Genomic DNA, 23,251 nt, shown 5'->3' with positions numbered 1-23,251 from the left:
CCGGGTTCGGCGAGCCGGCCGACTAGTCGCCCTTGGGCGCCGCTTTCACCCTCATCTCGGCCAGTTTGTGGGTGAGGAAGCCCCACTTGAAACCGGCCACGGGATCGGCTTCGCGCGGCTCGGGGCGCTCGGCGGCCTCGTCCCCGGCTTCGGGGTCCGGCTCCGGGGTGGGCTCCGCTCCGCGCAGCATGGACGCGGCGGCCGCCTGCTGCTGCTGCCACCTGCTGGCGAACGCGTCCCAGAAGCCGGGCCCGCGCACCTCGGCCGCCGCCTGCGGGGCGGGCTGCGGAGCCAGTGGGCTGCGGGAGAGAGGCGGGGTCAGGGGCTGGCCGGCAGACCCCGGAGAGGCCAAAGGACAGGAGGCGGGGTCAGGGGACCTGTCGTGGAGCCAGTGGGGCCCGGGCGAGGTTGAGGGCTGGGGGGTGGGGGCGAGGTGGGGGTCGGGGGGAGGCGGGGGGGAAGTGGGGGAGGGGAGACCCGGGAGACTGGGAGGAGGTCAGGGCATGGAGGCGAGAGGAGTACTCAGAGGCACTGGGATAGGGGTCAGGGCATTAGGTGAGGGGGTCTGGGCTTCCCTGGTGCCTCAGCTGGTAAAGAATCCGCCCGCAATGCGGGAGACCAGGGTTCGATCCCTGAGTTGGGAAGATCCCCTGGAGAAGGGAACAGCTACCCATTCCAGTATTCTGGCCTGGAGAATTCCATGGACTGTCTAGTCCAAGGGGTAGCAAAGAGTCGGACACGACTGAGCGACTTGCACCTTCACTGGGAAAAAGGGGTCGGGATCAGGATCCGTGGGGAGAGAGCCGGGCTCAGGGGCTCAGGGTAGGTACTCGGGGAGAGGGAGGAGGCCAGAGGAGGGGAGCTGGAGGCTTCGGGAAGGTGGAGACGAGCTCTGAGAGAGGAGCGGGCGGAAGGATGGGAGGTGGTGGTGGCACCCGGTCGGGGTAGGGGAGCGGCGCGGTCAGATTCTGGAGGCGGTCCTCCGGGAGCCCGGGGGAAAGGGGCGGGGCGGGAACAGGAGTCTGGTTTCCCGGATGGAGGGAAAGAGGGTCCAGAAAAATGGGGGACGCTGGGGAGAAGAAGGGTGCAGAGACCCCGAGGAAGGAGAAGGGCCTAGATCAGAGGCTTAGGGGAGAAGGAGACTAGGGACGTAGCAAGGAGATGTCGGGAAGGGCAATCAAGGAATGGTGATGAAGCTTGAGGTAGGGAGAGTCGATGGGCAGGAGAGAGAAAAGGAACCCTGGGGCAAGAGAGATGGGCGGGTCGGGGGAACCCTAAGGAAGAAAGGAATAGGGGGAATGTCAAAAGGGAAGTGTGACTGGGCTGGAGGAAAGGGCAGAAATGGAGTGTGTCCCAGAACAGAGCTAGGAGGGAGAGCAGACCCTGGATCTGACCCTGTGGCCCCCAGCATCAGGGACCTGCTAAGACAGTGATTCCTAAACTGTTACCCTCAAGTCCTCAGGGAGCTCGCTGAAAATATAGATCCCCGGCCTCAGCCAACACCCACTGAATCAGAATCTTTGAAGGAAAGGTCTGGCAATCTGTGTCTGTCTCAAGTTCTCTGGGAGGATGAGGGTTTAGACCAATACTTAAGAACCACTGATCTGAACCACTCTCTGTTCCAAACACCTAAAACTTCTCTTCTGGTTTCTCTTATTCTAGGGAGGTGACCCCTCCCACATGGGTGGGGAGAGACGCGGTAATACCTTCTAGCATCTCAATCCCAACAGCTGGTAAATTCCTCCCGAGATCTAATCTAATCTCCCAGGTTGGCCTCTTTCCTGCTGAGAGAGAGAGAAACAGGAACAGCCAGGGGCTGGCCCTCCCCAGTCCTCCATGGTCAGAAAGACAAAGCAGAAGGAAAGGACATGGGAGAAGAGGGTCCCCACGTCTGTTTCAGACGGCCTCTCCCGAAACACACACGTACTGGTCAGCACAGGGCTCTGGTGGCAGCAGCTTGTCCTCATCTTCTTTGTTAAACAGAGATGACATCGTCAGCCAACCTTTCACCCCGACCCCCTGAACCTGGGAGAGAGGGGCTGAGAGTCAAGGAGGGCCCCAGCACACCTCCCAGGACTCCACAGAGGCTTCTGCCCAGCTCCCCAGGGTTGAGGCGGAAAAAAAGGAGAACTCACCCGGCGGGCCAGCTGTGACATGGGGTTGAAGGCCTCTTCAGTGGGTTCTGCCATCTCAGACTCCACTAACACTGGGTTCTCCTTCTGGGACACAAGACCCCCACCCAGTATGAGAGAGGACCCAGAGGAATACAACCTCCCTTCCCTCCTGCCAGCCTGATGCACACAGACCAGGCTCTCCAAACCCCCATAGAACAAGATACACCTAGCCCCCTGACACCCTCCAAAACTGCACACAGGTGTTTGTACCTCTATGCAAAACTACCTGTCATACACATTACCTGTAGAGTAGATCCTTGCAGACATCTTTGAGCTCACATACCTGCTCACCCATAGACACATTCATACACACTGCAAAACACATGGACAAAGGCTTGCATGCCAATGGAGACACACACCTGCACATGAGTGTGCCTCCATATGGCTACAGCTCTTCACCTGTACATAGATACATGTGCTGTGAGGCACTTACCCAAGGATGCTCAAACAGTTCACACCTGTGCTCTTCCACGACTGCAGACAGGTACATGGAGGCCCACTCAGCACACAAAACTTCACCTATCCACAGACACTAAGACACAGGTGCACACACACCGAACATGCACACCATACAGACATCATACCTGTGAATGCTTCCATCGTCTTCTGCCCCAAAGGCGTACCCCTGAAAATGCCTACAGCCTGTTCACACCTGCACACACACACACCTTACCTGGCGATTCCACACAGACACCAATCCCTATACTGACCCACACACACTTCTACACAGGGTCAGCCCTGGACACCAACCTGTATAGACATACATTTATTCACACTGACATACACACACCCTAGAACGAATTCCTGCCTCTGCCATGTCTATTTGTCTAACTGCCATCCCTGGTGGCTCAGATGGTAAAGAATCCACCTGCAGTGCAGGAGGCCTGGGTTCAATCCCTAGGTTGGGAAGATCCCCTGGAGAAGGGAACAGCTACCCACCCCAGTATTCTTGCCTGGAGAATTCCATGGACAGAGAGGCCTGGCAGGCTACCGTCCATAGGGTCACGAAGAGTCGGACACAACTGAGCAACTTTCACTTTGGCTTTCCAGAGGTAAGACTCTTTCAAAAAACGTTTTTTTTAATGTCAGAACAAACATGGTCCAAGTAATGGCTCTGATCTGACGCTGCTACAGTGACCCTCAGTGTAACAAATGCTGCTTCCCCTGCCACCAGTCCCAGGGGCTCCCATCCTCTCAAAGCAAATCGTCCCACTTCTGCTCAGCTTTGCCCGTTAGAAACGTGTGTCAAACTGAGTGTATCTGCGTGGGTGCTGCCCATGGGTCCTAAGAGGATCCCTTCCATGTGGCAGCCCTTGAGGTCTTTGGAGACACTGACCACTCCTCAGGTGCCTCCCTCACTAAGTCATCCCTTCTTTGGTTTTCTGGAATGTCCTGACTTTCTGCCACTGCACCATGCCATTGGTCATCCCTGAATTGCCAGTTGCTTCCACACAAGTCAATGCCTCTCTCTCTCCCCTTCCCTCCTCAGAACTAGTCCCTTGTCCTTCCCTATGCCTTTCACTCCTGCTGCCCATCTACCCATGCCCCATCCAGCAAGCAGGATGGTACCCACCTCCTCTGCCAGGCCCTCCTCAGATTCCCCACTCAGGGTCTGTAGCACTTTGGACTTGTAGGTTTTCCAGAAGGCCTGGCTCATGGCTGCATGGGAAACAGGCCTGGCACCCAGGCACGGGAAGCTGGTGGTTCAGGGGGCACCCAGTGGGTCTGGCTCCAGGAACCTGGTGAGTCTGAAAGCCTGTCCCAAGCATCAGGTGACCTCATTAAAGATGCACCAGCCTCCCCAGATGGCACAGTGCCCAGCAGGTGAACCCGATCCAAAAGAGTCTGTGGTGAGACCCAGCTTCCGCCACTTCAGTCCCTCATGTTGACCCATATTTGCAAGAATAATGAAAACACCATGAAGACATCTTTCTTCACAGAGGCCTCCTTCCTGGGCCTAGGAGTTCTTGAATTTGATTATTTGGAAAGGCTCCAGAAAAATTCTTCTTCATTGACGATTTCTATTTACAAAGTCTCTGGGCTTAGGACCCACAGTGGTGCCTCTGTGGTTGTAGCCATACCAGCTGTGCCCTCAACAGGGCCCTGCCCTGTATCTGCACTCAGCCTGTATGGTCTGCAGTGGGAAGGCCCCAAGGCTCCCAGTGGGTGCCCTGGGCTTACATTTCACTGCTTTGGGCTGGAAACCGATTCCTCTCCCCAGGGATGCACGTGCTGGTCTCCCTGTTTCCTGGCAACAGGTTCCAAAGAACTGGAGCCCCTGAATTATTGCTGAGTTCCTGTGGTCAACCTGGAAGGAAAAAGGCACCCGGCTCCGATGCATGGGGAAAGGCTCTCTGGCCCTCTCCCCAGTCTGAGCACACGCTATCTAGGCTGATCTCTCTCTTTGATGCCAGCCCATGCCTGAGAGTCCAGGGCTCAGAGCAAGGGGTCAAAGACAGAAGGTCCTTCTGTGAGAATCTCCTCTGCTTGTGAGAGGAGCTGACCCCCTTGAGTCTCTGACAGGACACCTGAGCACTGTGATCTCTGGGAGGAATAACTGGGGAGGGGTTTCAAATGGCGAGGGCTTTCTCAAGGACCAGAGGTATCTCGGCGCCCTGTGGGAACTGGAATCCCAAACGTCTTCACTCTTATTTATTCATTTATTCACATCACAGACATTTTTCAGTGCCTCCCAGAGATGCAACATTATTCCCCCTCTCCCCTCAACCGCGGAATCTAAGATGGGGGAACCAGGAAGGTGTGACAAGGCCAGAGGACGGCGCTGAAGTTGGTTGGGCCAGGCTGGATGGGCTTGGCCAGGGGACCGGCCGAAATGCCCTCAGGGCTCACACCACCGAGCCCCCTCCAGTGACCGAAGAAGACGCTTGGTGAGGCCGGCTCCCGAGCTCAGTCACTGACGTCGACGACCGCCTGGGGGCGCTCGAAGCGCGAGCCGCGCGAGTGACGTCATCAGAGGCGGTCCGGTGGAGCCCGACCCGTCCCGGAGCGTCATATGACGTCATCGAGCCGTCCGGAAGCGCCCCCACGTGTCCTCCCACCTCGGTTCTGGGACCTCTGATCTTGCTGTCACCCACCATGGGTCGCTCCCGCCGGACGGGTGTGCACCGAGCGCACTCTTTGGCCCGTCAGATGAAGGCGAAGCGGCGGCGGCCGGACCTGGATGAGATTCACCGCGAGTTGCGGCCCCAGGTCGCCGCACGGCCCAGGCCAGACCCAGGAGCTGAACCCGATCCCGACCTGCCAGGGGGCGGCCTGCATCGCTGTCTGGCCTGCGCGTGAGTTCCGGCCAGGCCCAGGCCTGAGGAGGAAAAGGGTCCGCGGTACGGGCCGGAGGTGTGAGGTCCGGGCCCAGGGTGTGCAGGGTTTCCCTCTCTTGGGACCCGTGTGGGTCTGCCGGCCACCCATGCCTTCAAGCCCGGAGCCTAGCGTCAGCGAATGCGCCAGGGTCAGGGAAATAGGCCTACCTGAGAGGCATCACCTTCTAACTCTCCTCCCTACCCACCCCATCCCTACAGGAGGTACTTCATCGATTCTGCCAACCTGAAGACCCACTTCCGATCCAAAGATCACAAGAAGAGGTATGAAGGAGCAAGGAGAGGATTGCTGGATGGGTTGCCGGGCAGACAGAGCTTGCGTCTGGTCAGCTTTCAATTCCTATTCTTTTTTCCCAGGCTGAAGCAGCTGAGTGTGGAGCCCTACAGTCAGGAAGAAGCGGAGAGGGCAGCGGGCATGGGTTCCTATATTCCTCCCCAGCGGCTGGCAGTGCCCACAGAAGTATCCACTGAGGTCCCTGAGATGGATACATCTACATGACATGGCCTGAGGATGCAAGGCAGAGGAGCTGCCTGTGGACAGTGGTACAGGGGCCAGGTTGGGAGAGACTGTGCCAATCTCTTTTGGTTTGGAGGATGGCCTCTTCCAGATACCCTCCCTTCCAATAAAAGAAATGGATAAATAGGGCTTGCCTCTGGCTCACTAACCTCGAGGTCACTCCTCCAAATTCAAGCCCTGTAAAGATTTCTCCACTAATCCTGTGTACAGGACCCAGGAGTTTACTCCCTGCTTGATTCAGCCTTAGGGCCTGCATCCTTGCCATCCCTGGGGTCCTGGCATCTGTGCTGAAGACCCCCTTTGGAGCCCAGGTGTGTGTGGGGTGATGGGTAGGATCAGGTTCATACTCTTTTGCTTACAATGAGGACAGGGAGTGACCCCCAGGAAAAGAACGAAGTAGGCTCCTGAGATTGTAGCCCCTGTGAATCCAGGGGCCGAGGTGAGAGGCTGCCTGCTTCGTCATGGAGCCTGTGGCGGCCGCCGCTGCCCCACCATCTTCCAGACAGCATAGCAGGAGCCGCCCAGCCCGAGGACAGCCAGCACTGCAGCCACAATCCCCGCCAGCGGACTCCGGGGCTCTGCCTTCAGCTCCCCGGCTATCTGCATCTGGAGATGCACAGAGGGTCCGCCTGAGGGGTCAGTTGAGACTACTGGGAAGGCGGGTGGGGTGGAAAGCGGCTGAGAAGCTACAGCTGGGGAAAGGAGATATGGATGCCATCGCGGCCCCAGGGAGATTCCACCCCAATCCCTCTCGCTTCACTGCCCATCTGGGCCCTGGTTGTTCAGGCGGCCGGGAACGTGACAGCCTGGTAACTGGGCATCATCCCAGCCGTGGTAAGGGGCAGACGAGGTCGGTGCTGGAAGCCATCAGTTGGGGTGCTTACCTGTAGCACTCGGAAGTAGCCAGGGGTCAGGCGTCGAAATCGCATGGTGGGTGCCGCTTGTCTCCCAGATGTCCTGTGGGGTGAAAGCCGGAATGAGTACCAGTGGCGTTCGTTCATGATACCAAGAGGCGGAAATCAGGGCATAGGGGTTCCTGACTCATATGTGAGAGAGCCTTGCCCTCAGAGGATGCTTACCAGCGTCTGCCTTCCCAGGTCTGGCAGGGGGCGGGGCAGCTAGACCTTTAAATCTGTCCCTTCCCCCGCTGGCCTGCCCTGCCAGCTTTAGGAGCAGCTGTCAGGAGAGATCAGCATCAGGCCTGAGCAGCTCCTCCCCCTCCCACTGGGGAGTACAGGCCAGGGAAGCAGGAGAGACCTTGCCTAGCAGTGTGGACAAGTCTCAGGCCTGAACCAGGTGTGGGAGGGCCTCCCCAGCCCTGGTCTTGGCCCTGTCCCTGCCTCAGGTAATTGGATGTCACCTGTCAGCTCTCAGCAGAGGAGGGGTTGGGTACCTTTAGCACCCCTTCCAAATAGGGGCAGGCCTTTCTCACTTGATTTCTCTTAGATCAACCACACCTACCTCAGGGGAAGGCACATTTCACCCCTTTCCCCAAGATGGAGTTCCTATAGGAACTTCCCTCCTCAGCTTGGAGACAATAATAAAAGATCTGCATCTACTGATTGAAAAAGCTGTTCGAGGTGTGCTAAGAAAAATAGTAGCTGATTGGGAATTTCCTGGTGGCCTAGTCGTTAGGATTCTAGGCTTTCACTGTCGTGTCTCGGGTTCAATACTTGATCTGAGAACTGAGATCCTGCAAGACCTACAAGTGTGGCCAAAGAAAAATAACTGACTGCTGGGCATTATTCTAAGCATTTTACGTGTATGATTTCATTTGGTATTGATTATCTCATAAAAATGCCGAAAAGCATATTTGCTGAATAGCATGTAGAGTGCCTGCATGTAGTATAGAGAGAAGGGAAGAACACCCAGAAAACTTACCAGTGGCCCATTCTGGGCAACGGGACAGGAACCTGCTGGGGAAAGGACACACCCACCTTCCCTTTGAGCTTCTCTGGAGGCTCAGCCAGTAAAGAATCTGCTTACAATGCAGGAGACCCATGTTTGATTCCTGGGTTGGGAAGATTCCCCTGGAGAAGGAAATGACAACCCACTCCAGTATTCTTGCCTGGAGACTTGCCAGTATTCTTGCCACAGATAGAGGAGCCTGGCGGACTATAGTCCATGGCATCGAAGAGTCGGGCAGGACTGAGAAACTAACATTTCACTTTCCTTCCACTCAATGAGCTACTATTACCTTTGACATTTTTGCAGCAAATAAGTTCAAAGACCTTTTATAAACTCATAAAACTACCTTCAAAATAGAAGCTGCAGGACTTTCCTGGTGATACCATGGATAGGAATCCTACTGACAATGCAGAAGACACAGGTTCTATCCCTGGTCCAGGAGGGCCCACCTGCCGTGGAGCAACTAAGCCTTTGTGCCACAACTACTGAGCCCATGCCTAGAACCTGTGCTCCATGAGAGAAGCTGCTGCAGTGAGAAGCCTGCACACTACAACTCTACATTAGACTCCACTCTCAGCAGCTAGAGAAAGTGTGTGCAGTGGACACCCAGTGCAACCAATAAATAAATTTATTTTTAAAATCCTGATTAAAAAATTGAAGAAAATAGAAGCTGCCATTTACCATGCCTCTACTTCTCAGCCCTGCCAGGTCCTTCAGGTGGGGGTGGGGGCTCGGGGGCAGTAAAGGCACCAGCATGGCTGTTAGGCCCCCAGTCCTTTTTGGGGAGGATCTGAGTACAAGTGCTGAGGTCTTGTTGGTTTCTCCCCTACAGGACTGTTGAGTTCAGGGAGGTCAGGCTGGCTGGCGTCTCACCTCTAGCTCATGTGCCAGCTCAGGGTAGGTGTTTGATGAAATCAGGATGATGGAGATACATCTGTTTATTGGAGCATCAGAGGGAAGCTAGGGTGGGAAGAGGGAAAGGCATTAAAGGAGGAGACAGCACAGAGGAGTGTTAGAGGGATACACAGAGTGCAGGGCAGGAGGACATGCGACCAAGGACAAAGCCAGAAACGTGAGGGCCGCGAGCTGCAAATCTGAGCCTGCTGGTTCACAAATGAGGGAGCAAGGCCTCTGGGGATCCGGCGAGCTGGCGTCCCCTTGAAGGAAGCAGCTGACAGTCTGCACTCATGTTTGATGCCACGTGCGAAGGTGGAATGGGGTCAACAGAGCTGGCCAAGTTCCAGAGGACTCAATTTGTATGTGAAATTGTTAAATGATAATTAACACACACATACCACGTGGACATCCATGGGCCAAATTCAGACTTTGGATCTCTGACGATTCGGCTCCTGACAGGCTTTGGAGGCACTGGTAGAGAGTCCAAGTTAGGTGACACAGAGGGGGCCGCCCTCCCAGGCCCCTCCCCACAGAATTAAAGCAATAATAACTCAGATCTACCTCATGTTCCAGATTTCAAATATTAAAAGACATCCTCAGAGCTAATTCCCTCCCTGCTCTTCTAGAGACGAAGAAACAGGTTCAGAGAGGTGTAAGAGGTGGACTCAGTCACATAGCAAGTGGAACTGATTTTTTTAAATTGACACATAGCTGATTTACAATGTGTTGATTTCAAGTGTACAGCAAAGCGATTTTGATAAATACAGAATATAAGAATATATATATTCCGACTCTTTTTTCCTTACAAGTCATTATAAAATATCAAGTTTAGTTTTCTGTGCTATTTAATAGGTCCTTGCTAGTTATCTGTTGTATACATAGCCACATGTATGTTAATTCTAAACTCACGTGAAACTGATTCTGGCTGATTCCAAAGTCCTGGGTGTTCCCTGGCCTGGGATGATAATGATGATGATAACTGCAGACACTTAGTATGTGTCCGACATTGTTCTAAAAGAAAAGCTCAACCTGGGCTTCTCATCCCATCAACTTGGATGGGAAAAAAATTACATATGTATTTCCACTGACCTCTAACCAAAATTTACCATCTCCTTCTTTATAGATTGAAGTATTAGCAGTATCTGTGGTTTTTGTCACCAGTAGATATCAAATTGTAGTTATCACAAGTATCTCAAAACGTTACTTATGCTCATTAAAGATTTCAAAATGCTGATAGTTATTAACCCACTGCTAAGTCACACTCTTTCAGACGCTCCTAAAACAGAGCTGCCATTGACTGTGGCCAGTAGAGGGTTAGTGGCCAAATGGTGAATCCACCTGCTCTTGCGTTATGACTCAGATTCTCAGTCTCTCACACGCCCTATCTGTAGTTGTTTGCTGACCAATAGGTGTGAGGAGGTGAGTCAGAGACCACCCCCACAATTCAGTGTTATTCATGCTGAGTAACAATACACTGATACCACTAGAAAAGGAAATTTTAATTTGCCAGTCCTGTTAGTGACACATATTAAATACATATTACTATATGTACTGATAAATGCATATTACTATATCACAAATTTGTGGGTTTTAACATATTTTGATAGTAATTGTCCTCGCAATCTTCAGCATTTTGCTTTTAAAAGCAATGTTCTGAGAAAAGGTCTAGGGTTCCCACCAGACCGTCAAAAGGGTCCACAGTGCAAAAGAAAAGAGGGGTCTGGAAACAAGTTCTAAAGGTTTTAGAGCTATTAATTCAGGTACTCCGCACAGCCCTCTGAAGTAAGCGCTAATACCCATTCTACAGACAGGGAAATTGAGGCCCGGTGGGTCGGTTTAGGCCTTGTCACACAAGGTAAGAAGCTGCAGCGTTGGGGTTTGGATCCAGGCTGTGGCTTCCTAACCTTCTGTGCCTCGCTGCTGTGATCACTGCTCACTTTTTGGTGAAGGCCGGCCGGCCGGAAAGTCAGGTCGCATCCTGCCATTTGAGGCCAGTTTTGGGCGGGGATCCCAGGCCAGCTCCGAGGTCATCCGTGTCACACACCAGTGGCACCGCCCCCAGGTTTGGGATGCCTGAAGGGCGGGGCAGGAGATGGAGAGGCCAATGGCTGTGAGAGCGCCTCACCTGGCCTGCTCCGTGGGCCCAGGTATGCTAGTGGCTCCGCCCCCGGCCCAGCCCAGCCCCGCCCCAGGTCGGGGCTCCGGGAGCGGAAATTCCTGCGCGGGCGAGGCGGAGCGGGTGCCGTCCGAGAGGCCGAACTTGGCCATGGAGCCAGTGGCGACCTGGACCCCCAGGAAGGTGGCGGCTTGGCTGAGAGGTGGGTGGGGCCGGGGCAGTGCTGGGCCTGAGGGGCCCTGGGCCGGGCAGAGCGGAAGCAAGAAGGACCTGCCGAGTTTGTCAGTCGGTTAGTCAGTCCGCAAGTATTTACAGAGCGTCTGCCGTGAACCCGGCGGAAAGATAGTCGAGATGACTCCGGTGGGGTCCCCCGAGGACCTAGAAGGGGTCTGCCTTCCCCTCAATAGCCCAGGCAGTGGTTCTGTAATGAAAACAGAAGGTGTCGCTCCAGCTGACCGCCTGCAGTGTATCTCATCTTCCCTCTGCCCACGGGGCGCAGTGGGCTGTAATTCATCCCACTTTTCAGATGCTGAAAACTCTGCACTGAGGCAGCAAGTGATTTGCCCAGGCTTTGGACTAGGGCCTGCCCGTGGTGTCTTTTCCCTCCCCCCACCCTGAGGCTCCCAGTGAGAGCAGAAGCCCAGGCCCAACTGGAGGGGGTTGGCACAGCCCCTCCTGAGACCTGCAGGGAGGATGAGCCCAGATGGGTGGGAAAGGGCCCAGAGTGCCAGCGGACTCAGAGAAGTGTAGATGGTCTGCTGTGGAGCCGGGAGCTGGGAGGTGAGGACCACGTTCCTCCCACAGGTGGAGCCAGAGTTGGAGGGGGGCAACTGGAGTCGTCTGGGGACAGACTCAGGGTGACCATCCCCGGGAGGAGCAGGGATTCAGGCCTGGAGTCAGTCTCCCAGATTGAATTCCAGGCCCAGCCCCTCTGCTCATCAGTTCTGTGACCACAAGTCTCCATTTCCCTATCCACAAAATGGGAAAGGCAGTTCTGATCTCTTGAGGTTGGACCAAATAAGACAATTGTGATGAGGGCCTGGCTCAGCGTCAGGGTCTGTTGGGAGGGAGATAACACAGCGTATTCACCGAGCATGGGAAGGGAAGTGCCTGAGGCCCACGGCTATGGAGTAAAAGCTCCTGAACTCCTAGTCAAGGGCTCCTGATGTTGCACAGGGGATGGGGGAAGAGCTATTGGTCACACACACACACCGCGTAAAGGACTCTGGCTTGGAATGGCAGGGGTTCCTTCAAAGAGGGAGAAAGCTAACTATTAACCTCTATGTATGTCTTTTCCCATCTGTAAAATGGGAATAACAATATCTGTACTTTCTAGATTTGGTGAAAATTAAATGTGTTAATGTGTATAAAGTCCTTAAATTTTTCCTAGCACATAATATTTATTTTTGAGTGTCTGCCTTATGCCAGGCCTCGGCCGGAATTAGAGATGAACACTTGTTTTAAAGCCCAGTCCTTGCTCGTATTCAAGTAGGAGAGGTTGGTGCTCTGGTGCAGGGGTCTGTGGAGGCACAGGGGGCAGTGAGTGCAGCAAGAGGCCCCAGCCCAGCCTGGGGAGTTGTGGAAGGCTTCCTGGAGGAAGTTAGATGACCAAGGACATGAGGGAGCTGGAAAAGCAGTTCAGGCAGAAGGAAAGACACCTTCGGGGAGCGTGAAGCAAAAGCAAAAGAGCCTGCCGAGAGCTGCAGGGAGTTAGTGCTCTGGATCCAGAGTGTTGAGCTTGACGGGCTATGCCAAGAGAGGAGACTGGAGAGGCAGGTGGTGGCCGGATCGTACGGGGCCTTGCAGATCATGGTAGAGAGTCTGGCAACACAGAGTATGGGGGCTGTTATTGACTGAACCAAGGGAGTTGGTCAAGCGGTTGACATGTGGCATGTCATTTAATAGACATGATTAGAAGTGATGTTTTTATTTTCCCCATGTTTTTAGGTGGAAACAGGCACAGAGTAATTCAGTTACTTGCTCAGTTGCTATCACTCAGGTCTCCCTGACTTCAAAGCCACATCAATCATGACTTGCCCAAGCATCAGAACCCCTGCAGGATTTGTTAAAAAGCACATTGCCGGGCCCCGCCCCTGAGTTCACGCCACTCGGCTTGCAGGATCTTATTAATAGTTCCCAGACCAGGGATTAAACTCAGGCCACGGTAGTGGAAGCTCAGAATCCTAACCGTAGTCCCAGACTGACTGTACATTCTATGCCCCAAACTGATTTATAAATAGAAGCTTATACCTTTGGACCACCTTCACCCATTCCCCCCACTCCCTACTTCTTGCCTCTGGCAATCATCAGTCTGTTCCCTGTTTCTAAGAGTTTGCATTTTTTGGATTCTGTATATGAGATAATACAGTGTTTGTCTTTCTCTGATTGATTTCACTTAGCATAATACCCTCAAGGTCTATCCATGTTGCAAATGGCACGATGTCCTTCTTCCTGGCTGAGTATTTGTGCGTGTGTGCCCGTGTGCGGGTGTGTGACATTTTCTTTACCCATTCATCTGTCAGTGGACACTGAGGTTGTTTCCATGTCCTGCCTGTTTTTCTTTTATGGCCACACCACATGACTCATGGGATCTTAGTTTCCCGACTGGGATCGAACCCAGGCCATGGCAATGAGAGCACTGAATCCTAACCACTGGGCCACCAGGGAATTCCCAGAATTTGTATTTCTAACAAGTCCTCTGATGAGGCTGCTGCTGCTGCTGCTCCGGGGAACCATCCTTTGAGAACCACTGCCCTGTGTGATCCTACTTCTCAACTCAGTAGTAGCCTTATCTGTGAAATGGGCAGAACAGAACACAGCCTTGGTCTCAGGGTTGGCATTAGGAGAAGGGCTCTTCCACTGACCGGAAAGGCCTTGACAACCCCCTGGGTCCCCCGCGCTGACCCCTGCTCTCCCTCCAGGCCTGGACGATTCCCTGCAGGACTACTGCTTTGAGGACTGGGAGCTGCCTGGCAAGTACCTGCTGCAGCTTTGCCCCCGCAGCCTGGAGGCTCTAACCGTGTGGCCTCTGGGCCACCAGGAGATCATCCTGGAAGGGGTGGAACAGCTCCGGGCCCTGGTGAGTGAATGGCGGCCCAACTGGCTGCAGCTTCCGCCCACCCTGGGGATGCTGATGGGGGCTGGCCCCTGCCAGAGTAACCTGCCCCCTCTCTGCACAGAGCTCAGGGCTACAGTCAGAGAACCTGCAGAGCCTGACAGAGGGGCTGCTGGAGGGAACCCGGGCATTCCAGAGCTTGGTCCGAGGTCGCCTGGGGGGCTGTGTGGAGCCCCCTGCAGATGTCCTGGGCGCGGCCGTGCAGCTGGTACATGAGGCCCGTTCCCTCCTCTTCTGGCTCAACAGGTACCTCGGTCTCCTCCCAGGGTCTGAGTGACTGGTGAGGGGACCCTCTGCATCCATGGCCTCCTCCAGGGACCTGGGAGAGAAAACAAGAGCTTGGCTCTTGTTCAGATATGGTTCAGTTCAGTTCAGTCGCTCAGTCGTGTCCGACTCGTTGTAACCCCATGAACTGCAGTATGCCAGGCCTCCCTGCCCATCACCAACTCCCGGAGTTTACCCAAACTCATGTCCATTGAGTCGGTGATGCCATCCAACCATCTCATCCTCTGTCATCCCCTTCTCCTCCTGCCCTCAATCTTTCCCAGCTTCAGAGTCTTTTCCAATGAGTCAGCTCTTCGCATGAGGTAGCCAAAGTATTGGAGTTTCAGCTTCAACATCATTCCTTCCAGTGAACACCCAGGGCTGATTTCCTTTAGGATGGACTGGTTGGATCTCCCTGCAGTCCAAGGGACTCTCAAGAGTCTTTTCCAATACCACAGTTTTAAAGCATCAATTCTTCGATGCTCAGCTTTCTTTATAGTCCAACTCTCACATCCATACATGACTACTGGAAAAACCATAGCCTTGACTAGACATACCTTTGTTGGCAAAATAATGTCTCTGCTTTTAATATGCTCTCTAGGTTGGTCATAACTTTCCTTCCAAGGAGTAATATGGTGGGACTGGCCAAAAAAGGTTAATTGGTCTGTGTAAGGGGCTTCACATTGGTTTGTAATGGGGCTTCCCTGGTGGCTCAGATGGTAAAGCGTCTGCCTTCTATGCAGGAGATCCAGGTTCGATCACTGGGTTAGGAAGATCCCCTGGAGAAGGAAATGGCAACCCACTCCAGTACTCTTGCCTGGAAAATTCCATGGATAGAGCAGCCTGGTAGGCTACAGTCTATGGGGTCGCAAAGAGTCAGACACAATTGAGCGACTTCACTCACGTAAGGGCACTGGGTTCCCTGGGTTCCCACCCGACCTCCAGCTTGTAACCATGTCTCATCAGTAGCATTGCATAAGGAGCTGGCTACCCCCTTCACTGGCTGCTGCTTGTCCCAGAGATCCTAGCTCTAATGTCACCTCCTCAGGGAAGCCTTTCCCATTATATACTCTCAGAGCTTCCTATGTGTCACAGGAGTAGAAGTTAAATCTTTTTTCGAATTTTTGTTTATTTTTTGGCCGCACTGGGTCTTCCTTGCTGTGGGGCAGGCTTTCTCCAGTTGTGGGATGCGGGGGCTGCTCTCTGGTTGTAGTACGTGGGCTGCTCATTGCAGTGGCTTCTCTTGTTGCAGAGCACAGGCTTTAGGGTACATAAGCTTCAATAGCTCACGGGCTCTAGAATTTGTAGGCTTAAATAGTTGTGGCACAGGATTGCCCTGTGGCATGTGGGATCTTCTCAGTCCAGGGATCGAACCTATATCCTCTGCATTGGCAGGCAGATTCCTAACCCCTGGACCACCAGTGAAGTGAAGTGAAAGTTGCTCAATTGTGTCTGACTCTTTGCAACCCCATGGACTATACAGTCCATGGAATTCTCCAGGCCAGAATACTGGAGTGGATAGCCTTTCCCTTCTCCAGAGGATCTTCCCAACCCAGGGATTGAAACCAGGTCTCCCACATTGCAAGCGGATTCTTTACCAGCTGAGCCACAAGGGAAGCCCAAGAATACTGGAGTGGGTAGCCTATCCCTTCTCCAGCAGATCTTCCCGACCCAGGAATCGAACCAGGGTCTCCAGCATTGCAGGTGGATTCTTTACCAACCGAGCTATGAGGGAAGCCCGTAAATCATTATTGGACACCTGAGAAGTCCCTAATCATTATTGATGAAATTATGTATTTAATATTTGTCTCTCCAGTGCCTAGAACCAAGCCTGGCATTCATTAAACACTTGACAAATAAATCCTGTGCTAAAGTCTGTGCTAAAAATAAATAAAGTCTGCACAGAATAAATCTATGCTAAAGATGTATCAGTCATCTCCTTCACCCCAAACCAAAACTCATCAGGGCCTTAGATGCGTAGTCGGCTCAGGGTGGTTCAGTGGCCTGACTGTTAAGCTCAGCCCCCTAACCACTGCTCCATCCTCCCTTCTGCCAGGTACCTCTTCTCCCACTTAAATGACTTCTCATCCTGCCAGGCGATTGGGGAATTATGCGGGGAGCTGGGCCAGGCCTTGCAGGAGGTAGGAGATCCAAGGGCCAGGCTTGGCCGAGGCCATAGAGACCAAGTCAGGCTAGATCTTTTTATAACTTGTGAATCAGCACAGGTTCGGGGGTGAGAGCAAGGAGAGGCCAGAGTAGGAAGAGAGGAGGCCCGGCCACTGGGTAGGGGGTGAGGGGGTGTGGGGGCTCCTAACTGGAAGGGGCAGCTCAGCAAGTTTGATCTCAGGAGGGTGTGGAGCAGGGGAGGGCATGTGTGGTGACCTCTGGGGGCCCGGTGTCAGGGAGATGGGACCTTGGGGCCAAAGTTCTGCGGCCATGTCGTTCCGGGAAGGGGCCAGGGTATGGGACACACTGGGAGGGACCGCAGGGAACTCCCCTGCCCTCAGGAGAAGGCAGGACACTCTGCTCAGGGTCGGCCCCCGCTCTCTCTCTGCTTCCAGGACTGTCCAGCGGCTGAGAAGGAAAGCAGAGTCCTGAGGATTGTGAGTCGGGGGCTAAGTGGGCCACAGGGATGGGGTGGGACGGGACTCAGGCTAGACATCCTGCCCTCCATCCACCAGAGCAGCCACGTGGCCGGGGTCTGCTGCAACATCCTGAGCTGCTGCCCGGAGGAGCTGCTGAAGCAGAAGGCTGTACTGGAGCGAGTGCCACTGGACGATCCTTCGGTGAGCCCTGACCCCTCACCTCTCACCTCTGGTCCCCTCAAGCAGCCTCATGTGGGCTCGGAAATCTGATTCTAGGATCCCACAGAATCCTACCCTGTTCTGGCTGGGTGGACCTTTCTGTACAGATGTTAAAGGTTTAGAGGACCTCCCCTGGGGTCTCACCGTCATTCAGCCCCTTCTCCAGTCCAGAGGGGCTGCAGCAGGTGGGGTGTCGGTGACACATGCCAGCCCCGGGACACGGACCTGGCAGACTAGGGGAGGAGGGGAGAGGGCATGAACTTTTTTGCTTCAATCCTTGACCAGCTGGGAAAACCCCAGCCGTGCCCTGTCCCTGCTTAAGCCTTCAGGAGAGTTGCTGAGAATCTGAAAGCTCAGAAGTCAATAACCTGCTCCCCTCAGTCCTTAGGGGAAGAGGAGGCAGGGCCCAGAGAGGTGCAGCAGCAAGCCCAAGTCACACAGCATGTCAGGCGGTGCCAGCTTGAGGCCAGCTCTCTTCTCCATTCCACCTGCCTATGAGTCCTGGTGCCCAGTGCGGGTCCTGCCCACTGGCCCTGCAGCCCCCCGACCCTCAGTGACCGCAGGCTTTGCCTTGCAGGGCCTGGAAATCCACACCACCAGCAACTGCCTGCACTTCGTATCTCGAGTGGGCACCCAGGTGAGAGCCCTCCAGCTTTCTCAGCCACCCAGCCCCATGGTCCTGTTTACCTGCCAGCCAAGCCCTGTGAGGGTGCACCCCTCTGAACCCCACCCTCCAACACCAGGTCCCCACCGAATCCCAGCTGCAGGTCCTGCCTGGAGACGAGATTGTCCAGGTCAATGAGCAGGTGGTGGTGAGTGAGGGGAAGGGCATAGTGAGGGGAAGGGCATGGTGAGAGGAAAGGGTTCCTGAGTAGAACCCAGGTTGGTGGGTGGAGAGGTTCCCTTCCTTTCGGGAGACCAGGGTGGTGAGCTGCTTGCCGTGAGTTTAGCCAGCTCACGTGGGTCTGAGGGGCTCCAGGAGGCTTCCTGGAGGAGGGCGAGCGGAGGCTGAGTGCAAGGCTGAGAGAGTGATCTGAGGGGAGGGCTGGTGGGTTGCCCCAGAGGCTCCCGTCCAGGTGGGTGCAGCCCTGTGTCCCCGTCCTCTAGGTGGGCTGGCCCCACAAAAACGTGGTGAGGGAGCTGCTGCGGGAGCCGGACAGGATCAGCTTAGTGCTGAAGAAGGTCCCAGTGCCGGAGACCCCACGACAGGTACCTGCCACCCTCCCCGTCCCCAACTGCTTTCAGACTCGGGTGTGGTGCCCAGCTCCATCACCTGTTTCTCGTTGCTCCTTAGACCCCTCCTCAGCCCCTGAGCTTACCATGCCCAGTGAACCCATCACCGGCTCCAGCCTCGGTGTCTCCCAGGTAACAGGCTCGGGCCCCGGGTGGGTCTTGGAGGGTGAGCCACGGCTCACTTTATCTCTCCCCCATCACTCCAGGACCCCGTCTAAAGACATCTTTGACTTCAACCTGTCTTCAAACCCAAGTCCTGGACCCAGCCCTCCTGCCTGGACAGGTAATATCAAAGCCCCATGTGTTAGCACGTGTCCCAGACAAGGCATGTGAGGTGTCTGACTCTGACCCTGGGCTCTTACACCCACCACCTACCGCTGGGCCTGGGTCTGAGGCTCATGGAGCCTCTCTCTCTTCTCCCTCCCTGACAGACTCAACCTCCCTTGGCCCCAAGCCCCTGCCCAGCCCCCCTGCAACCACAGCCACACACCCGGCAGAGGTAGCAGGCACTCCGGAGCCCCCAGAACACCCTGATAGGGTAAGTTCAGGGGCTCAGCAGGGAGGGGTGTGTGGCTCTGGATGCAGACTCTTCTCTAATTGCCTGTGTTCCTTTCAGAGTCCTGTCCCTGGCTGCAGGAAATCAAAAGGTATGAAATGCACCTGACTGGGTAGGTTGGGGGGGTTTCCTCTGCTCTGAGGCGGTCTTAGAAGTCTTTACAAAGCTGGGCAAGGCCACCCTCCCAGCACACCCGTCGCACACTTCTCTCCCAGACACAGTTCTGTTTCTGGGGTCAGACAGACCTGTGCTCCCAAGCCTCTCACCAGCTCTGCGATTTCTGGGCAAACAGCTCGTCCTCTGATCTTCACCTTCCTCATCGCTTAAAATGAGAAGAGTCACCCCTCACCCAGAACTGACACTTGCTACAATCCAAGCGCAGAGCAGGGGTTCAGAAGCATCAGCTGGGGGTGCTCGTGGGGGGCCAGGGAGCAGCTTTGGGGGTCTGGGGTGCCCCGCCAACCCCTCATGACCCTTGTGCCATGCTGCTGCAGGCGTGGCGACGCGCCGGCGGGTGTCATGTCGGGAGCTGGGCCTGCCCGACTGTGATGGCTGGCTCTTGCTCCGCAAGGTGCCCGGGGGCTTCATGGGCCCGCGCTGGCGCCGCTGCTGGTTCGTGCTCAAGGGACACACACTCTACTGGTACCGGCAGCCCCAGGTGAGACCCCCCCCCCCCAACACACACACACAAGCGAGTCATCTCAGGGCCACGGTTCCTGTTCCTCCTCCACCATCCAGGCCCACCAGTGGTCACCCGTGGGCCTCAGCATTCCCATCTGTAAAATGGGAACACTCTTCAGAGAGACCCTGAGGTGTGTGCAAAAGCAGTTTGGAAAAGGTATCACAGGCCATGTAGAATCACTGATTCTGCCTGCCTTTCCTTCCGCTTCTGTTAATCTGTTCATCCAGTGATGGGTACTCAAGCAATTGTCTGCTCATTCCACTAACATTCAAGGTGCTGTATACCTACTGTATACCCAGCTCTGGGCTGGGCCCTGGGACATGGGGGAACACTGGACCTTTTCTGTTTCTCGGGCCACTGGGGACAGGGATGAATATACAGGGACAATACGGGAACATACAATGTGATGGAGGAAGAGCCCGGGGTGGGTGGGATCCCTGCAAAGGTGACCAGTCCACCTGAAGAGTGGCGAAGGCTTCCTGAGAAACTAGTGCCTGAAGGTTAGTTAGACAGAAGGGTAAAAGAAGAGCAGGCAGGGAGAAGAGCATTCTGCAGAGCAGCTTCGTCTGCGTCTGTGATGGAGCAAATGTATGAGCGGGCTCCTCTTTCCTGGCTGTTTCTCTGGATAGCTTGCCCCCGATTTCCAGGCACAGAGACACCCCTTGGTCACAGCCCTACCCCAGCTTCCTGCCCTGAGCCCTGGGCATTGACAGATGAGCAGTTAGACAGCCCAGGAGATGCCCTCCCCACCTCCACCCCTGCCCTTAGGAGCCTGCCTGGATCTCAAGGGTGTTGGAGCTCCAAGCTGACCCTCACACTGTGATCCCCCAGGATGAGAAGGCCGAGGGCCTCATCAATGTCTCCAACTACAGTCTGGAAAGTGGACAAGATCAGAAGAAAAAATAGTTAAGTCCTGGGCTGTGACAGGCCAGGGGTGGGGAGAAGAAGGGAGAGGCAGATGACAGGAGGGGCGGGGTGGGGGCAGCAGGTGGCTGGGATTCCCAGGCCAGCCTCTCTGGGTTTGGGATGGGCACCCCCAGGTGAGTGAGGCCCCTCTGCTCCCCGGCAGTGTGTTCCAGCTCACCCACAACGTGTACAAACCCTTCATCTTCGCTGCTGATACCCTGACGGATCTGAGCATGTGAGTGCCCCTCTCTCATCCCCCCACAGCTTGCATGTGAGTGCTTGGGGCCTGGGCTTAGGAGCCTGGATTCAAATCCCAGCTCTCTGAGAGGGCTGCTCAAGACACTCCCTTCTCTAAGCCTCAGTTTCACCTTCTATAAAATGGACTAATAAGAATTCCTATCTCTCAGATTGGCTCTGAGGATTAAGTTAGAAGATGATATAAGTGAAAGCCCCACCCAGCACTCTTGAGAGTCCCTTGGACTGCAAGGAGATCCAACCAGTCCATCCTAAAGGAGATCAGTCCTGAATATTCATTGGAAGGACTGATGCTTAAGCTGAAACTCCAAACCTTTGGCTACCTGATGTGAAGAACTGACTCATTTGAAAAGACCCTGATGCTGAGAAAGATTGAAGGTGGGAGGAGAAGGGGACAACAGAGGATGAGATGGTTGGATAGCATCACCGACTCAATGGACATGAGTTTGAGTAAACTCTGGGAGTTGGTGATGGGCAGGGAGACCTGGCGAGCTGCAGTCCATGGGGTCGCAAAGAGTCAGACACAACTGAGCGACTGAACTGACTGACTGACACCCAGCATACTGCTGCTGCTGCTGCTAAGTCACTTCAGTCGTGTCCGACTGTGTGTGACCCTATCGACTACAGCCTACCAGGCTCCTCTGTCCGTGGAATTTTCCAGGCAAGAGTACTGGAGTGGGTTGTCATTGCCTTCTCCAGCCCAGCATACTGACTCAGTGGAATCTCTCTGAGACCCATTTGCCCCTCCACAGGTGGGTGCGTCATCTCATTACCTGCATTTCCAAGTACCAGTCTCCAGGCCGGGCCTCCCTGCCCCGAGAGGAAGGTGGGTGTCTCACAGGGCTGGATTCCATCGAATCTCACCTGAGCCTCTGCTTTCCTGGGGTGGGGGCTGGGAAGCCAGTTCCCCAAGCCCACCCCCTGGCTTACCCAACCCTGTGAAGCTTCAGTGGGTCCCCCCAACGGCTCCTGTCCACCCCAGACTGCTACAGCGAGACGGAAGCCGAAGATCCTGACGACGAGGCTGGATCCTGCTCAGCCTCAGTGAGTCGGGGGCTGGTGGAGGGGGCGTCGGGGTGCAGAGCAGGGCATGAAGCTCAGACTGATAACCCTCCTCTCCTTCCACCCTGCCCACAGCCTAGCCAGGTCCAAGCTAAGAGTTCGCTCCATGGAGATCCATCACCTGCAGCCACCCCGCAGGGCAGCCCGCAGACCTCCTTCAGTCCGGGGACAGGTGAGGAGCAGAGCAGGGGGTGGAGGGTTAGTGGGGGCCCGGAGCTGAGACAGGGCTGGGGGCAGGAGGGTGGGCACACTCTCACTCTGCTCGCCTCTCCCACAGACAGCAGCGAAGGGGCCCTCGAAGGAATGGTCCGGGGGCTGAGGCTGGGTGGCGTGTCCCTGCTGGGCAAGCAGCAGCCCCTCACTCAGGAGCAATGGCGAAGCTCTTTCATGCGGCGCAACCGAGACCCCCAGCTCAATGAGCGAGTGCACCGCGTGCGCGCACTGCAGAGCACGCTCAAGGTCAGCAGGGGGCGCACAGGGGGCTGGGAGCTGGGCCAGGTGTCTAAGATGTCTAGTTCTCTTGGGCTCGGCTGCGGACCGGGTCGAGTTCTGGGTTCCTGGAACCAGGGTCTCGATTTTGAGGATGGGGGCTGGCGCTGGCTGGGATCTGGGCGCTGGGCCCGAGAGCTAGCTCTGGGCTCGGGCTCTGCCCCTTCCTAGGGTGATCCTGGCCCCTTAACCCCGACACCTCTTCCAGGCAAAGCTGCAGGAGCTGCAGGCTCTGGAGGAAGTGCTGGGCGACCCCGAGCTCACCGGAGAGAAATTCCGCCGGTGGAAGGAGCAGAACCAGGAGCTCTACTCGGAGGGCCTGGGGGCCTGGGGAGGGGAGCAAGCGGAGGGCGGCTCCCAAGTCCTGAACTCTGACCCCAAGGAACAGTCTTCCCACCCGCCACCCTCTGACCCCGAGGAGCGCTCCCCTCCCTGCCCCCTGACCCCAGAGAGTGACCCCCGACCTCCTGACCTCTAACCTTGGCCAGTACCCTAAGTTCCCGACCTCCAGCCTTGAGGACCACCTCTGACACATCTAGGACAGAGCATCCTTGCATGCTGTTCCGCGTTGGAGGCAGTGCTTGTCGGTGGTTCTGCCCCCAGCTGACCACCTCTGCTCCACCTTCCGCTATTTCTGCTCCTCTGCCCGCCCTGGAATGGGGTAAAGTGAAGTGAGCTTTGTGCCAAGGAAGGAGCGAGAGGCAGGGGTGCAAGAACTCTTTCTTACTCTGTGCTCTGCCCGTGCCCCCTCCACCCCTCAGCACGTCTCCATTCCCCAAGCCAGTCTGAACAGAAGTTCTTCACTTGAACCAGTAGATACTTTTCAACTAAATAAAGTCAGTTTCTTTAACATGAATCTGTATTTGCCTTTGACTTCTGTATAAGAATCTGGAATCTGCTTCTGGGAGGGGACAGGGATGAAAAGCTGTCAGATGGGG

The 23,251-nt window shown here is 55.2% G+C and overlaps 3 protein-coding genes across 4 annotated transcripts; 2 read left to right on the top strand and 1 right to left on the bottom strand.

Annotated features, from left to right (window-relative positions):
• Positions 1 to 22: 22 nt before the first annotated feature.
• Positions 23 to 3,831, bottom strand: C3H1orf232 (chromosome 3 C1orf232 homolog). Its single transcript, XM_068967019.1, has 4 exons — positions 3,748 to 3,831; positions 2,136 to 2,219; positions 1,928 to 2,025; positions 23 to 299 (listed from the first exon to the last, which is right to left on the bottom strand). The coding sequence occupies exons 1-4, from the start codon at positions 3,829 to 3,831 to the stop codon at positions 23 to 25; spliced, it is 543 nt and encodes a 180-aa protein (XP_068823120.1).
• A 779-nt stretch (positions 3,832 to 4,610) lies between these two features.
• On the top strand, positions 4,611 to 6,087 carry ZNF593 (zinc finger protein 593). Its single transcript, XM_068969128.1, has 3 exons — positions 4,611 to 5,470; positions 5,711 to 5,773; positions 5,867 to 6,087. The coding sequence occupies exons 1-3, from the start codon at positions 5,271 to 5,273 to the stop codon at positions 6,006 to 6,008; spliced, it is 405 nt and encodes a 134-aa protein (XP_068825229.1). The 5' UTR covers positions 4,611 to 5,270; the 3' UTR covers positions 6,009 to 6,087.
• Positions 6,088 to 11,075: 4,988 nt separating this feature from the next.
• CNKSR1 (connector enhancer of kinase suppressor of Ras 1) lies at positions 11,076 to 22,791 on the top strand. Of its 2 annotated transcripts, none has more exons than XM_068969020.1 (21): positions 11,076 to 11,149; positions 13,869 to 14,026; positions 14,127 to 14,308; positions 16,383 to 16,467; positions 16,888 to 16,929; positions 17,008 to 17,112; positions 17,708 to 17,767; positions 17,874 to 17,942; positions 18,238 to 18,339; positions 18,425 to 18,495; positions 18,570 to 18,646; positions 18,795 to 18,901; positions 18,980 to 19,010; positions 19,414 to 19,577; positions 20,433 to 20,506; positions 20,671 to 20,742; positions 21,515 to 21,588; positions 21,745 to 21,806; positions 21,900 to 21,996; positions 22,102 to 22,283; positions 22,522 to 22,791. In XM_068969020.1, the coding sequence occupies exons 1-21, from the start codon at positions 11,098 to 11,100 to the stop codon at positions 22,789 to 22,791; spliced, it is 2,136 nt and encodes a 711-aa protein (XP_068825121.1). In that variant the 5' UTR covers positions 11,076 to 11,097. The 2 variants fall into 2 exon arrangements, with proteins under 2 accessions (XP_068825121.1, XP_068825120.1); XM_068969019.1 differs by having other exon boundaries at positions 17,874 to 17,963.
• The last annotated feature ends 460 nt before the right edge of the window (positions 22,792 to 23,251 follow it).

Source organism: Capricornis sumatraensis, chromosome 3 (genome assembly GCF_032405125.1).
Source record: "Capricornis sumatraensis isolate serow.1 chromosome 3, serow.2, whole genome shotgun sequence".
Lineage (NCBI taxonomy): Eukaryota > Metazoa > Chordata > Mammalia > Artiodactyla > Bovidae > Capricornis > Capricornis sumatraensis.
The sequence above is the reverse complement of the archived record's forward strand: the minus strand, read 5'-3'. Positions and strand labels throughout refer to the sequence as shown.